The sequence below is a fragment of the Amphiprion ocellaris genome, chromosome 14, assembly GCF_022539595.1.
Source record: "Amphiprion ocellaris isolate individual 3 ecotype Okinawa chromosome 14, ASM2253959v1, whole genome shotgun sequence".
NCBI classification, from domain to species: Eukaryota; Metazoa; Chordata; class Actinopteri; family Pomacentridae; genus Amphiprion; species Amphiprion ocellaris.
In genome coordinates this window covers 9,419,093-9,434,464 of record NC_072779.1, presented here as the reverse complement: position 1 = coordinate 9,434,464, position 15,372 = coordinate 9,419,093, and the positions used below count along the sequence as shown (strand labels likewise).

Genomic DNA, 15,372 nt, shown 5'->3' with positions numbered 1-15,372 from the left:
GTTTTAAAGGCTTGTTCCACCCAAAATATTACTTATTAATTTTAAAGATTTATTCCACCCAAGCAGCACTCTGTAAGTTATAGGTTTAAAGGTTTATTCCTGTCAGAACTGTACATAATTCTTATTTTTAGCCAGTTTCTGTGCAATAAAAAAGCTAGGACCCCTCTGACGTAAACACGTGGAGCTCAAGAAAGGTAAGGGTCCCAGACATGCAGCCTCCTCTGCTGTACACACGTGAAACTCTCCTAAACGGGTCAGGATCCTGACAGACCAAACTCAGGGAAACACGGCGTAACGTCTGTGCGTCTGACGTCACGACGCAGCATCAGCTGTTGACACTCCTCCGTGTCGACCTCCGGGCTATTCCGCTCTGCATGCTCACCCTCCGGCTCTCCGCTGTCACCGTGGCCGTCTCGGTACGCACATGCTGGTTGTCCACCGCCCGGTAACGGACCGTATGCTGCCATGAGCGCCTTGTGTCGCCTGATTCAGAGAGGACTGCTGAGCGGCCGGCCGTCGTGCCGTTTGTTCGCCGGACAGCAGGATGTGTGCTGCGGGGTGGCTCCCCTGGTCCGGGCAGCCAGCTCATCCAGGTACCGCTGCTAGCTGCCCGGCTAACTGATGCCCTCTGTCCGCTGAGCTGTGGCGAGGCGCTGAGCAGCTCGGTGTCAGTGTGTCTGTTGTAAAACGAAAGAACTAGTTATTTAACCTTTATAAATTGTCACCTTGTCGTGTTTTTGTATTTTATTGTCTTTTAACTTCAAACGGCTTTACGTAAATGACATTCAGGCGGTTGGTTAGCAAGACGATTAGCCACGATTAACCATGTTTATGTCTTGTTATATTTGTATTATTTGGTTCTGCAGCTAAATAAAACGACCATTGCTGTCATATTGGGTGTAGGGTATGTTGTGCTAGATGTAGGCTCAGTTGTGTGTTAATCAGTAAGCCTAGCTACAATTAATGCTTTACAAGTAGACCTGCAACAATAATGATTAATCGTCAACTGTTTTGACAATGAATCGTCGGTTTTTGAAGTATAAAATCTCAGATTGCAATTTCTTAAATACAGATATTTTCTATTTTAAGTCCTCAGTGACAGCAAAATGAATTTTTGGGCTGTGAACTAAAAACATTTGTTGCCTTGGGCTTTGGGAAAAACTCTTTTTTGACATATACATCAAGCAGCTACTAGAGAAAATAATCAACACATAATTCAAAATAATTGTTACTTGCAGCCCTGTTTACAATTTGACACTTCAGTGTAAAATCCTGAATGTTGGTTGTTGTTAGACTAGTATAGTTTCAAATCTACAGGGGTGTAGTTTTCTTCATGTTTCCAAACTGTGAAATTTTGGAGAAATGTAAGACATGACAAACTATTGAGCCCCGAGAATATTCTTGAATGTAGTCATTTTTCAAGCAAATATGAGAAATATTTGCTGGTTCTAGCTATTTAATTGTAAATTATTTGGGGGATGTCTCTGATTTACATAATTCTTTTTCTGGTTTGAGGCCTTTTTGAAGAGATCACCTCTGCCCCTGAGACTTTGCAAAGTGTATTTTTCACATTTTATGGACTGCATGACTAAATAATTTATCAAATGATAAACAGACGAGTCAGTGATTGAATTAATGTAGGCCCACGGTAGCCTTTCTGTCTCTGAAGAATGCAAAGGCTTCACAAAGCCTTAATCAGGGCTATTGTGTTGCATTATTTGATTGTGTAGGGGGTCATGAAAGTGTTTCCTCTCTGTGTGTAGTGTTGTGTAACATCTGCAGTAGGACTGATCAGTTAATTGATTTCAAAATTAAATGTGAAAGAAAGAAATTAGACAAAGTCAACGGCTGCAACTTGAGATTGTTATTAGCATGTCTGATCGAGGTTTTAAACTGTTGTTTCATGGATTTAGAAATTCTTGCCATCCTCTTTGTGTGACGGTCATGGCTTTGATTGTATGTTACATGGCAATGCCCCCTTCCATATATTAGATCCACGATACACTGAATATTGAACTGTAGGTCAGAAAAATCCCAATTAGATATTCACCAAAATTGTTGAGCGCAATTACAACAGCCATTTTCTTGCCTTTATTGAGAAGTTTATGTCATAAAAATGTATCAAAAAATCTTTCCATCTGTAATTTTGTATTAGTTAGGGTACAATTTAAAATCACACTGCAATAAAATGATTAACAGTGACTTTTTTAATGAACACATCTGTATAATACCAAGTAAATGCTGTGTTTTTGGATAAAAGGTGACTTAAACTTAGTGTATTTTTACCTTTATAGTCACCTTTGTTGTACCAGCAGGTGGAAGCCCAACAGCTTCCACCCAGTAGGTCACAAATTACTGAACAATGCTGCCTCTGCGTTCCCCTTTTTTGAATAATATCCCCTGATACCCTGTTTGAATGGGACATATGTCAGATTGGAAAAGTAAGATGCTCTGCAAATTCTTTTTCACTGCGAGTTGAAGCATTTCTGCTCCCTGATAGTCTTATCAGTTTGAGTTTTATCTCTTAGATTTACCCCTCCTGTCTAAGTAGTGACATTATTCTTGTCGTAAATGTAGCCGAGGAGGTTGTCACTAATCAGCATGAATGTTTTTTATTTCTGCAGCCCAGTCAGCTTGACCTATGACGTCTTTGATGGGAAGGGAGAGAGCACTCCCCTGGTGTTTCTCCACGGGCTTTTTGGCAGTAAATCTAACTTCCACTCGATAGCGAAGTCCTTGGTGCAGCGTACAGGCCGAAAGGTAATGCAGTGATGAAGAAATCACACCTGTCTGCTGTTACGTCACAAATAATTCATCCCTGTGTGTTGCAGTTTGCTCTCAGCAGCCTGACAGTAACCGTCCTTCAAAAGCAGGCTTGGGAATGTACAATCAGCTGTGTGTTGCCTGTCATTTGATAGACTTACTGAACAATACACAAAACTGATAGACAATCTGCCCCTGGGAGTGTTTTGAAGAAACTCACCACCTTGCTTGTACAGTAGAGCCTTTGTCTGTGCTGTCACCTTCCAGAGCAAACGATACAGCTGACATACAAGTTTTTTTTTTCTTCTTTTGTTGCCTCCTTTTCCCCATTCCAAGTGTCCTAACTGTCCTTTGTCCAGTTAGGTGCTGACTGTAGATGCCCGTAACCACGGTAACAGCCCTCACAGCCCCGTGCTGACTTATGAAGCGATGACCAGCGATTTAAAACACCTCCTCGCTCAGCTGCGCATCGAGAAGTGCGTCCTCATCGGCCACAGTATGGGAGGAAAAACAGCCATGACGACGGCTCTGATGCAGGTTAGCCTCTGCCAAATGTCACCATGAATTTATCATGACCATAGAGTCTCCTCACTGGGTGTCACCTGACCTTTCTCACTGTCCATTTCCGTCCTCTTAATAATCCTCCTCTGACTCTCACACTGCAGCTCGTCCTGTTTCCATGTTGTCACTGGGGTCTTATGGGATATCTTCTCCTCCCTGCTCACCTCAGTCTGTCTATCTCCGTTTGCAGCCTGGTTTGGTGGAGAGGTTGGTGGTCGTGGACATCAGTCCAGCCCAGACCACCGCACGCACCAGCTTCTACCAGTACATCCAGGCAATGCAGGACGTGAAGATCTCCGTTGACATCCCTCGGTCTACCGCCAGGCGGATGGCCGAGGATCAGCTGCGCAGTTTGGTCAAGGTCACAAGTGCTTTCTGATATTAAACCATTTAGTATCTCTACAATGTCTAAATAAAGAAAACCTGCTTTTTCTGGAAAATCCGTTAGTTTGTCATGAGTTTGCTTCGTCTTTCTTGTCATGTAGGTTCCTGTAGCTGATATTAAACCTGCAATAGCTGATCTTTTGGGCCACTTGAGGGCAGCAATAACACTTACCAAAGTTAATGTGGTAAAATTGTTAGCTGCTAGCTGCCTGTTCAATCATTTAAACTTATTTAAAGTTTGGAGTTGTGTTTCTGGCCACTTGAACGCCTAATATTGACTTTTTTTTTTACCTCTGTTTTGGTCTCAACCTGCTCCTGAGGAAACTATCTTACTCCCTAGCTGCTACAGACTCAGTGTCAGAAATGATGCAGTCAGTTATTTAGAGAGTTTTTGCTGATAAATTGCTCCCTTCTGTCTGTAAATGGCTCTACGGAGTGAAGTGACTCAACAGTAATTCCCTTTACATATCAGCAGTCAGTAGTTAAACTTGAATTTAAATTAGTGAAGTCATCTTCTGTCCATCCTCCCCTCAGGAGCACTCAGTGCGTCAGTTCCTGCTGACTAACCTGGTGGAGCAGAACGGACACTACGCCTGGAGGGTCAACTTGGAGGCCATCTCAGCGCACCTTGACGACATCATGAGCTTCCCCAACTTTGACGCTGCCTATGAGGGACCTACGCTGTTTTTGGGTGGAGCCAGTTCTGCTTATATAAGGTATAAAATACAACAGACCTGCAGCGGTTATTTCCATAGAGATAGGAACATGAACCTAAAACACTCAGCTTCTTATTATAGCATTAATAGCCTTTTATATTTGCGCTAGTTGCCAGTGAATTTTCTTGAAAAATAATAATAGGGAATAATTTTCTGTATTCATCTATAATTATTCCTGCAGTGGGCGGATGATAAATCATTCCTGGATGCTTGGAATAATCCTGTAGTATTAGAGAATTAATCTAGTTCTCTCATCATTTGATTGGGACCTGGTGACTGTGGAGGCCATGAAAACATTGTCCTGTTCAGTAAACCAGTCTGAGATGACTGGTGCTATGTAATATGATGTGTTTTCCTGCTGAAAGTAGCCATTAGAAGATGGTCCACTGTGGTCATAAAGGGATGGACATGGACAGTAGCAGTACTCAGGTCTGTGGTGTTTAATGACTGATTTGGCATTAAGAGGTCCAAAGTGTGCCAAGAAAATATCCCCCACCACCACCTCCAGCCTGGATTGTTGGTACAAGGCAGGATGGACCCATGGTTTCATGCTGTTTACACCAGATTCTGACCATCTGAATGTCACAGTGCAGATCCAGACTCAGACCAGGCCATCTCTAGCTGTAGCTCATCTATTTCAGGTGTTGTGAAGATAAGCTCGCCTGTATGCCTCATTTTAAGGACTGTTATTTGAGTTAGTGTTGCCTTGAAACTTGAACCAATCTGATGATTCTGTGTAAACTTTAGAGATGGTTGTGCTTGAAAATTCCTGCAGATCAGTGGTTTCTGAAATACTCAAACCATGTCCAAAGTCACTTAAATCTTCTTTCTTTCCTGTCCTAATGGTTGGTTTGAACTTCAAATCTCTGTTGCCATGCTTACATGTACCGAATTTAGTTTTTTCTAAATGATTGGCTGATTAGATATTTGCTTGACATGTGTCAATCTGCAGCAGGTGAATGATCTACAAACAAATGGTGAAGTGAACATTAATCACAGGTGTCCACATCTGGAATGTAAACTAATATGATACATATTTAGACAGAAGCACGAGGGGAGAAAGAAATTTAAAAAAATAAAATTCATCAGTCAGCTGAATTAAATGGAAAGATTACATTGTTTTAGCAACAAAAAAAAGCTAAATTAAATAAATATTAAGGAAGATGAAAACACATTTTTGGAAATTTGTCTTGTGATAAAACATGTTATGACAGTTTTTTAAATATATACCCAATGGAGAGAGATTTTTTTTGCTTTTGTTGGAGAGGATACAGTGAAGACAGACCAAGGGGGGAAGTTGAATGACGGGTGAAAAGTTTCCAGCGTTGATCCGAGGATTTTGATCTTACATGGATTTAAACTCTTCGGCCAACTAAATGCACGCATGAAGAATAATTTCAGCCTTTAAAATCCATTTCGATCGATATTGAGCAATCTTCAACATCATATGTATGTATGATTTTTTTAAATTTTCATATCTTTCACCCTGTTTAACCTGATGCTCTCATCTCTCTTTCTCCACGTCTTCGTTCCTGGTCCAGCTCCGAGGATTACCCAGAAATCCAGAGGCTGTTCCCCAACGCTGACATCCAGTACATCCCAGACGCGAGCCACTGGATTCACGCAGACAAACCCTTAGATTTCATCAGCTCCATCAGCTCCTTCCTTCAGTCCTAGCTGCCTCCAGCCTTCGCCTCAGAACTTTTTTTTTTTCAAAGCTCAGCACCTCTGGGCGTTTGCAAGTCGAAAACTGAAGGTGAGAATTCAGCAGCTTCAGTGAGAACGAGCGGAGTCATTAGTGATGCTAATATTTGCCAACACTGGACCAAACTCACCCTTTTGCAGCAGTCAGTTCTTACCTTTTAACAGTATCAACTTTAGTGTAGTGTAGGTGAACTTTTGTTTTGTTTAGTCTCTCTGCCAGACAGGTAGTGTTACTAGATTGGCTGGTTTGTAGATGTGAATATTAAGTAGATGGTAGCAACAACAGTATCTCCAGTTTAACATAACGGGGCTGTTTTTGGAGGTGATATACTAATCCAAAGAAACTCTGATTTGCACAGTGCTTTCTTTACGTTGACGCATTTATGCCAGTATAGTAGAAAAATGGCTTTAGGTCAAGTACAATCAGGCTGCTGAAGTGAACCAGCATCAAGATCGCTGTTAAGATGTGAAAGTTATGACAGCGCTGCAATGAAACAAATGCTGTTTATCTGAGAAGTTCTTCTTGGAGACGAGTAAAGAATGTGCAAAGCAGAAATCGTGGTAGGAGGTTGGAGTTCTGCACAGAGGCTGCAATACAGACTTGATGTGTACAGATGGTTTGCTGTCGGAGGTTGTTTTAATATTTATAATAGCGGTATATTCAGTATTATGGGCAGAAATGCGCCCTCTCCTCTGTATCTGCTGTATGTCATTAAGGAGGTTGATTACAGTGTCACCACTCCAGGTCATCAGGAGCATTGGTTATATTTTTATGCCAATAAATTTGTGTATTAAAACCAAGCTGAAACTTTCATGCAGTATCAGCACAACCTGTTTCCTGACCGTCTCAGGTTACAACTGGATATGCTAGTTATTATACACTATCCTATTCTTTTGTCTGTCTGGCAATAAGCCGTAGTAACGTTGTTGTGTCTTTGTATTTGGTCAGTCCAGTTAGTGTTTTGATGAAACAATGTTTTACCAGTTTATTATCTGTATCTCACTTACTCTTTACAAATATGGCGCAAGGCTCTATGGGTATCTCACAAATATATGCTGCAACACCGTATGTTGTTATCTAACCGTAATAGTGTGAATATCCTTTCTGTTTCAATGGGTTTGAAAAGTACGGTCCAGTAGTGAAACTGCCATCTGTGTGAACAAGCAGGGTGTTGTTGATTTGTATGTGCCTCTTTTACTGAGAGCTCCTTTTCCATTTCTGTAAACCTTTATATAAAAAAAGCAAACAAACTTAGAACTATCCGTAGACTTTAGATTGGCAGCTGGGTTGCCAGTTCTGAATTTTCTCACAAGGAGGCTTAACAGTTGAAGCGCTAGATGTTTACTACAATCAGTGTTTTTTGTTCGTTTGATGTCCATACAGAAGTCTAAAAAGGCTTTAAATAATCAGAATTCAGTTGAGTGAGACTCTCTTTTTATAATGCGGAGAGTCAGACAGATCTGTCTTGTTGCACAATGTGAATAGATTGTTGGGTGCTTGGGTTGTGCTGACATTTGAATGCAGGTGGTTCTTCTGCGCTGTTGCAGTAAGATTATAAGTCAAAGGAGACACTGTCGACAGTATAGAAAAAGTTGTTCTGAGACTGTAATCATCTGTTCAGGATTGTATTTTGTTTCACTATGAGCATGCCTTTTCTCGTCATCAGGTGCGACTTTGCTGTGCTATATATGTCTCAGTTTGTTAAACATGTCGCCGCAGTGGTGGCACTCATCCTAGATAATGGCATATATATAAATATATATATATATATATATATATATATACATTTTAAATGTGTGCAAGATGCATATAGAAGTGGAATATATATTATTGAAAATGACATTATACAATAAAATAGTCAATGCAACAAAATTTATTTTTCTGTCTTTTATGGTGATGTGAATGTCAGAAAATCAATGACAGTCTGACTTAGAGATTTAAAAGAGTTTGTATAATAATTTCATTTATTTACAAGAAGTAACAAATATTAGGTCAGTAAGTGTAAGGCATTTAAGTGTTAGTTTTCAATATTTACTTGGCACATTCACAATCCGTTATATTTCGTACATACATCTAAAGCATGTTTCCCAAGAAAATATAAAACATAAAAAATACTCTGTTATAATAATAATTTGTGCATGATATGTTTTTTTTCAACAAAAGAAGTTCAGTTACTTCATTAAAATGGCATCTTTGCCTCCTTCCTCACTGAGACATCCAGAATCTATGAATATGCAAATATAGTTTATTGTACAAGTGTAACTGCCGGACACTAGAATTCTCCTAATCCGATGAAAAGTTCCTCCTCTATGTTTGTGTACTGGAGCATTTCCACATCGCCGGCTACATATTAGTGCATGGCTCTTGTCCAAACTAGTTGTGTCGTCACAAAATGCTGCTCACGTGCACGTTAAGCTCAGATTTTAAGTGAAGCTTCACCCTTCAGCAGATAAATGTAAAAACAACCTTTGAGTGTTAAACATGATTCAGTAAGGGACAGTAAGGACTGAAGAACGACTTTAAGTAGATGTAAGAGTGCACTCAGTGTCAGCACTGTTTTAATCAAGTGATACGTTCCGGAAGCCGTCATCTTCCCGACCGAACTCTGAATCCTGGTCTACTTGACGGCTGCTCTTGCCCCTCCTCGGCTTCCACCTGAGGCTGGAAGGAGGCGTGCTGGGACCCGAAGCAGCAGATTTGGAGAGGAAGATTTGCTTCGTGTTGGTAGTGGGAGGGCTTGGCGTGGACAGAGGGAAGTTGGACGGCCGCTGGATGGGCGGTTTGTTGTTTCTCCTGAGGATGCCCAGACGAGAAGTCTTCTTCTGAGCCTGTTCTGCCTGCTGCTGATTCTGTAGCTGCTGCTGGAGGATCCGCTGAACGTCCTCCTGAGATGAATCAAGATTTTATAAAAAAAAAAACACACAACAGGCTGTCAGAGAAAGAAAAAAATACCTGGTAAAAAAATATCTGCAAATCTACAGAGCCATGTGTGAGGAAATGTGAGAAAGAAACAAGACAAACGTGATGATGAGCCAGATTTGAAACCTGTGGGGATGTGATCTAGTTTACATTTATCATGTCTGTGGATGTTTTTGCTTTTAGCTTTTGCTTACAAGATTAAGTTTTTAAAATGATCAAATTGTCATAAATAATGGATTTAACCCTTTAGTGACAAACCTGCCACTGATTCGGAGCTTTAGTTTTCACATGGCAATCAACTCACTAACAGAATCAACATGGATGTTTAGGAATCATGGATAATAGTTATTATGTCTTATTCATCCTTCACATTATTCTGGATGATGTCTCTTAAAAAGTTATAGTTTAAATCAATAAGTATTTATTGTCGCTCTAATTCATCAAGGCTTGTATTAGACTACACCATCTCATTCTTTAAATTCTTTAGTTTGTAATGATGAAATAATTTATACCGGTGAAGTATTATATTGGGGAGAGATGAAATGTCAAGTGATTACAGCTCATAGAAAATACTTTTTGAAAAAGGAAAAAAAAACTGTCAAATTGTTGAAATTGTGTGCAATTGCTTGACTGAAATACGGTGAGAGGATACAAAGAAAGATCTGTCTACACATTGCAACTTTACTAAAAACTAATAAAATACAACAATTATCAAGAAGATGGAGCTGGTATTGGTTCTAGTAATAAATTTCATTACTAGAATAAAGGCAGGTTATCATTTTAAGGGAAGATGCATTTTCAGACGACTCCATAAGTAGTAAGCTGGAAAAATACGACAATCCAGAGGAAGATCTGATGGTACACTTTGTGTATTTTGTGTCACACTGGGGCAGTAAAACATAAGCAAACATCATATTTGTCTCTTTTCTGTGGGTTAGGGGGAAGAGAAATGTGTTTGTATTTGGAGTGTAAAGCTTAAACAGACACTGCTGCTCTCAACAGTAAACTTGACAACACTTGCAGTGTGCCGTGTAGTTTCAGCTCAACACTGCAGGGAGGCAGGCGCTCAGCAGAAGAACACACAGGCCTGAGGCCAAAACACTGTGGCAGGATACCAGCTGGCTTCAACGGCTGCATGTGCTGAATGTAATGTGAGTGAATTTTAATTGTAGTTTGGACTGTGTGTGTTTCACGGCTCAACACACTCTGAAAGCAGTGTCTGCTTAACACTCATTATATATGGGTTTGTGTGTGTGTGTGTGTGTGTGTGTGTGTGGGTGCCCTACTTTTCTAGATTTCTCTGGCTGATTTCCATATGTTCACACTTTCCTCACATCTCTATTTCACTCTACTGAAACAGTAAAGTTAGCTCAGGTTTACCTTCCAGGCCTCGACCTCCAGCGACAGCTCCAGACGTTTCTGCACAGCCTCCAGCAGCTGGTTGTTCAGTGCCATCAGCTCCGTCTTACTCCGAAGCAGCTCGGCCTCCATCGCTTTCTTCCTGCACAATGGAACAGAAATAATGACACATTGCTCAAAATAGATGCAGGACTTTCAGCTTCCCTTTATTTCTCCTTAAATCTTGATTCATTTTGTTATTTAGAGGCATGTGACTGTGTGTAAACTCACTTCTCTATGGCTTCATCTCTGTCCCACAGGGCCTGCTGCAGAATAGCACTCTCCTCTTCTCCCTTTTTTCCAGGTTTTATATCCTGAAAAACAAACAAGCAGATGAGGCGGGTTATGTAATGTCACATCTCTTGTTTTTCTTCTTCAACCTCAGTGACATCACTCTGTTCTATCTTTATTTTAACATTCATATCTAATCCCTGTTCTGGTCGCACACCTTGTGACTTTCTCTAAATGTCTGACCAGCATTCAGTAAATACCAGAGACACTTACTGATACTGTCACCTGGAAACTTGTCAGGCCACATTGCTGAGCTCTGACGCCAGGGTGGGGGAATTGCTGACCTTTTCTCAAGGAAACAGTGAAGAAAGTGCTTCATTAGGATGGTGCAGAGGGCTCCCACGTGAACATTAATATCTGTGCACAAGCCTCGAGGCAAAGCGGTAAACTCCAAGACTGAAAAATGAAGCGAAAAGCTGCAGCTCCTCAAATGACCTCTTGAGCCTAGCTACAAAACTGAGTCAATTCTAATAGACCCCAAAGTTAAATTGACCAACTTTATGATATATAAAGTTGTATTAAGGCCTAAAGCTATGCATGATTAATAGAATGTCTGCTGGCGGGTATCGTCAAAGGACATTTCATGGCCCAGAGACGCTGTCACAGTCCACCTCTAGCTCCATATCTTTGCTCTTTTTTGAGGAGCTGGGAGTTCTGAGTCGGGGCCACAATACCGAGTTTTAGCAGCACAGTTCAAGAAACCTACAGGTAATGCTCTTGAGGTTTCATCCATCATTACAAATCCCATGCTCAGGGCTAGATTTAAGGATTTCTACCAAGAAACTATCTTGAAAATGTAAATACATTAATGTGCAGCCAAAAATACAGCAGCTCCTTTTACTTTTATCAAATGACTGTAATTTAGGCTGCTCAGTGGTCTAATGGTTAATTTAAGCTATAATACTAATCTACAGTCGGGTTTCCGTTCTAGTTTCCTCCCACGTTTCCTGTCTGTATTATTAATACCATCATCAGTAAAGGTGTGGATACAAAGACATTTTTGAAAAGAGCTAAAATTGTAATATTTCAACTAGAAATTGAAAACAAAACTTGAATTTCCCTCAGGATTAATAAACTATCTATCTATCTATCTATCTATCTATCTATCTATCTATCTATCTATCTATCTATCTATCTATCTATCTATCTATCTATCTATCTATCTATCTATCTATCTATCTATCTATCTATCTATCTATCTATCTATCTATCTATCTATAAAACTCTGTGAAAATGATTTCTCACCTTTGTCACTTGAACCACCACTAGTATGAACAAAGTAAACATTCCTCTGAGCAACATGCCCACTAAAATCAACTCAAGCTAAGGAAATGGTGAGCAGCTTTATTTGAGTGCATGCAGGTGTTGCCCTGACCTGTTTGGTTTGGCTGATTGCCAGTTTGCGGGCCACATTCTGCAGCTGTGCCAGAGCAGCGTCCAGGCAGTTTTCCCCTTCACACGGCTCCGGTTGGCTGGACTCCGGCTCCGTCAGCGGGTGCAGCAGCCTCAGAATGGACAGAACCTCCTCTGTGACCTGGTTTGGAAATGAGCAGAAAGAAGGTATGACATACCCACAGAGCTCTGCAGATGTACGCTGTGTCCTGGTAATGTGTGCAGTCTTTACCCTCTCTCTGTGCTGACTCCAGCCCGGTCCATCTCTTCTCTCCTGTAGTTTGTCCACCTGGGCCTTCAGCTTGATGCTTCTCCTCCGAGACAGCTCCACTTCTCTGCGTACTTCTTTAAGCTGCAGTGAATTATAACAATAAAAAGGCACATGACCATGTTTTGTTGTGAAGACTATCACACGCCCGCACGCAAAAAGTCCAACTTCATTACATTTTAACTTTATGTAAACAGAAACTGCTAATCTAGATTCCTGGGTGAAACTGTAGACAAGAAATCCAGTCGTACTGGATGAGAAGTCAGTAAACATGCACACATGAATGCATTACAAGAAACGTGCACAAAAACACCCGAGTAATAAAGCTGTTAACAAAGTGTGCACACAAAATATTTTACACCAACAGTGTTCCCATTTTCACACTCATGACTACAAATCCAACCCTGTAATTATCAGGTGATAAAGTGTGACCTCGAAAGTCATTTATCATCACTGCAAGCTGTGGTTTACTGTTCTCTGACATCAGTGTCACAGATATTTTAATCACACTTCATTATGCAGTGGGGCAAGATTGTTGAACTTGAATCGCTAATTTTGTGCTTGTTGTATGTGTTTGGTATACTGCTAAGCAACAGTAAAGACTGTCTCCTCCCAGTATTACAGGTTTCATTGTTTGATTAGACTGTTTGCAGCAGAACAGATTTCAACACATACGCAACACAATAAAGAGATTGTTTCCCTACCGTTTCAGAGACATGTCCCAGTGTCCTGCGTCTGCCAAGCGGCTTGCCATTTTTTAGCAGGTCTGGTAAGGTCCCGTCGAAGAAGCCCCTCTGGAAAGGGCTCCCATCTTCACCAGTCAAAGCTCCTGTAGAGTCTCTTGTCCCGTCTGAAGTCTGCTCACCTGAACTGCCTTTCTGTGAGGTGCCGCTGTCGTCGTCGGCGCTCTCCCCTTCACCAACATCTGTCAAATTCATCTCAGTGAGAAGGCTTGAGGTGGGAAAGCCCGGCAGAGCAGCAAAGATTTCTTCTTGTAGGCCATCAGAAACCAATTCCTCTTTATTTCCAGCTTCTTCTGGATCTCCTGGTTCTGTTTTAGTCACAGAGTCTTTTGGATCCATCTCTGCTGGCATAACTGTTGGTCGCTGGGATGTAGTTTTACTCCTGAGAGAGCCCACCTGTGTTTCATCCACTTCTTGTAGAGGGGAGACGAGCTGTGCGATGCTGAGGTATCGAGGTCGCAGCCTCTGATTCAAGACGGAGAAGGGCTGAGAGTAATCCATGATCAGCTCGGCAGAATCAGTTGAACCATCTGCAGATACTGTCAGTGATAAATAATCTTGGAAGAGCAAGAGGCAGACAGTAAAACAAAAAGGAGGGAGCACAAGAGACAGAATGCCACTAAACCTGTTTTACCTGAAGGTCTTCACAGTGACACAGCATGACATGATGTGATGTCAGTTGGAGGCTGTGGCTTCATGTGGCCCGTCTGTGCGTTCTTCCTTCTTTTCAGTCGCTACGCAAACACGTGACGTGCAAACAGGCCAGAGCAGCAGGGAAACAAAGGGAGGAGGACTGCTCATGCTTTGATGTTATCAGATTATTGTGGCTTGGCGTATGATACCTAATGTAAAATGCTCTTGTATTAGCAAAGTTAAACATGCAGGTCAGACAGATTGTGAAGGGAGAAAACAGTCAGAATAATTTTTAAGGCAGTCTAAAGGAAGTGAATGCTGTATGAAGTCAGAATCACACTTATGATTAGTCATCAGTTTATTTTTGGTAAAGAAATGCTTCGGGGGAAAACACCAGTTAGTCTTTTCGTGTAGCTGAGGGTACTTTTTGGCATCAAACCTCCTACATACGTGAGCAGAGATGAGTCAGCAACCAACGGAATAAAGTTGGAAATCTTTGGGTGCAAGGAGGAAGAACTTACCTACTTACTTTACTGTAAATTGGACAAGTTGTTTCCTGGTTGTTTTCTTATTTCAGAAGGTAGTCTAATTCAGAGGGCTATAAATCAATCTAGTTTTTGTCTTAATGCAGCAGCAGGAAGTGGTTTATAGTTGTGCGTTTTTCATTGCCAAGCTGTGCACCAAACTCTCTGTACACTCCCTTTAGCTAGTAGTAGGTTGCCTTTGAATAAGAGAATAATCACACAGGTTGGCCAAGTCTTCAGGGTAAAACTGTTTTTCTCTAATGACATCTAGAATAATTACAATTTTACAACAAATAGGTCAAACCTCATCAAATAAACACTGGCGTCAGTATTTGTAGATCAAGTTCTACTGCACTATTTTTCTTCAGCGCAACAAACATGTCTCAACAAGCAATTTAATCTCATGATCAAACGTCAAGACCTTTCTCTAAACACCTGCAGAGTGAGAGCATACCACACATTCCTGGTGTTGTTATTTTACGAATAATACTCAATAGTAAGATGGATTATGGGACATCTCTGCAAGAAAAAAAAATAGGAAGATAATATATATATTTTTAAATGATCAAAACAGGTTAATTTATATTCAGAACAACTGATTTCACTTGTTTGTCCTATACTATTTTACCTCATTTCTGTCCTATATTTAATTGTACTTAAATCATAGTTAACAGTGTCTTCTAATATTATCTTGTATTTATTTATTTGATCTTAAGCTAACACACTTACGTGCTACACTTGGAAACTTTCTTTGCCCTACTCCGTTGTAGCACTGAGTTTCTCAGAGGAGTTATTTGACATTTGGGGAAATCTGCATATTTACTGTCTCATTTCAGGTTGTATATATGTAATCAGATTACTGATATTTGTAGTAGATAGATAGATAGATAGATAGATAGATAGATAGATAGATAGATAGATAGATAGATAGATAGATAGATAGATAGATAGATATTTAATCTAACAATCTATAGAAATACTAAATGTAATTAAAATTAAATAGACAATATTCTCAGCAGGAGTACATTTCTGAAATACATTTTCAAATTAAAATAAAGTATGATGTACATACACA

The 15,372-nt window shown here is 40.5% G+C and overlaps 2 protein-coding genes across 3 annotated transcripts; one reads left to right on the top strand and one right to left on the bottom strand.

Moving 5' to 3' along the window:
* Positions 1–332: 332 nt before the first annotated feature.
* Positions 333–6,137, top strand: abhd11 (abhydrolase domain containing 11). Its single transcript, XM_023287560.3, has 6 exons — positions 333–593; positions 2,625–2,760; positions 3,127–3,300; positions 3,515–3,685; positions 4,243–4,424; positions 5,966–6,137. The coding sequence occupies exons 1-6, from the start codon at positions 466–468 to the stop codon at positions 6,099–6,101; spliced, it is 927 nt and encodes a 308-aa protein (XP_023143328.2). The 5' UTR covers positions 333–465; the 3' UTR covers positions 6,102–6,137.
* A 1,847-nt stretch (positions 6,138–7,984) lies between these two features.
* bicdl2l (bicaudal-D-related protein 2-like) lies at positions 7,985–13,798 on the bottom strand. 2 transcript variants are annotated; one of them, XM_055017395.1, is made up of 7 exons: positions 13,775–13,798; positions 13,102–13,670; positions 12,362–12,481; positions 12,113–12,271; positions 10,678–10,760; positions 10,429–10,549; positions 7,985–9,014 (listed from the first exon to the last, which is right to left on the bottom strand). In XM_055017395.1, exons 2-7 carry the CDS (start codon positions 13,639–13,641, stop codon positions 8,688–8,690), a joined length of 1,350 nt encoding a protein of 449 aa, XP_054873370.1. In that variant the 5' UTR covers positions 13,642–13,670; positions 13,775–13,798; the 3' UTR covers positions 7,985–8,687. The 2 variants fall into 2 exon arrangements, with proteins under 2 accessions (XP_054873370.1, XP_023143336.2); XM_023287568.3 differs by lacking the exon at positions 13,775–13,798 and having other exon boundaries at positions 13,102–13,751.
* Between the last annotated feature and the right edge of the window lie 1,574 nt (positions 13,799–15,372).

Coding starts and splice junctions, on each gene's coding strand:
- bicdl2l (XM_055017395.1), bottom strand. CDS start 13,641: ATGGATTACTCTCAGCCCTTCTCCGTCTTGAATCAGAGGCTGCGACCT. Junction 12,482..13,101: donor TGGGACATGTCTCTGAAACG/GTAGGGAAACAA, acceptor AATTCACTGCAG/CTTAAAGAAGTACGCAGAGA. Junction 9,015..10,428: donor TGGAGGTCGAGGCCTGGAAG/GTAAACCTGAGC, acceptor GATTCATCTCAG/GAGGACGTTCAGCGGATCCT.
- abhd11 (XM_023287560.3), top strand. CDS start 466: ATGAGCGCCTTGTGTCGCCTGATTCAGAGAGGACTGCTGAGCGGCCGG. Junction 594..2,624: donor CGGGCAGCCAGCTCATCCAG/GTACCGCTGCTA, acceptor TTATTTCTGCAG/CCCAGTCAGCTTGACCTATG. Junction 4,425..5,965: donor GCCAGTTCTGCTTATATAAG/GTATAAAATACA, acceptor TTCCTGGTCCAG/CTCCGAGGATTACCCAGAAA.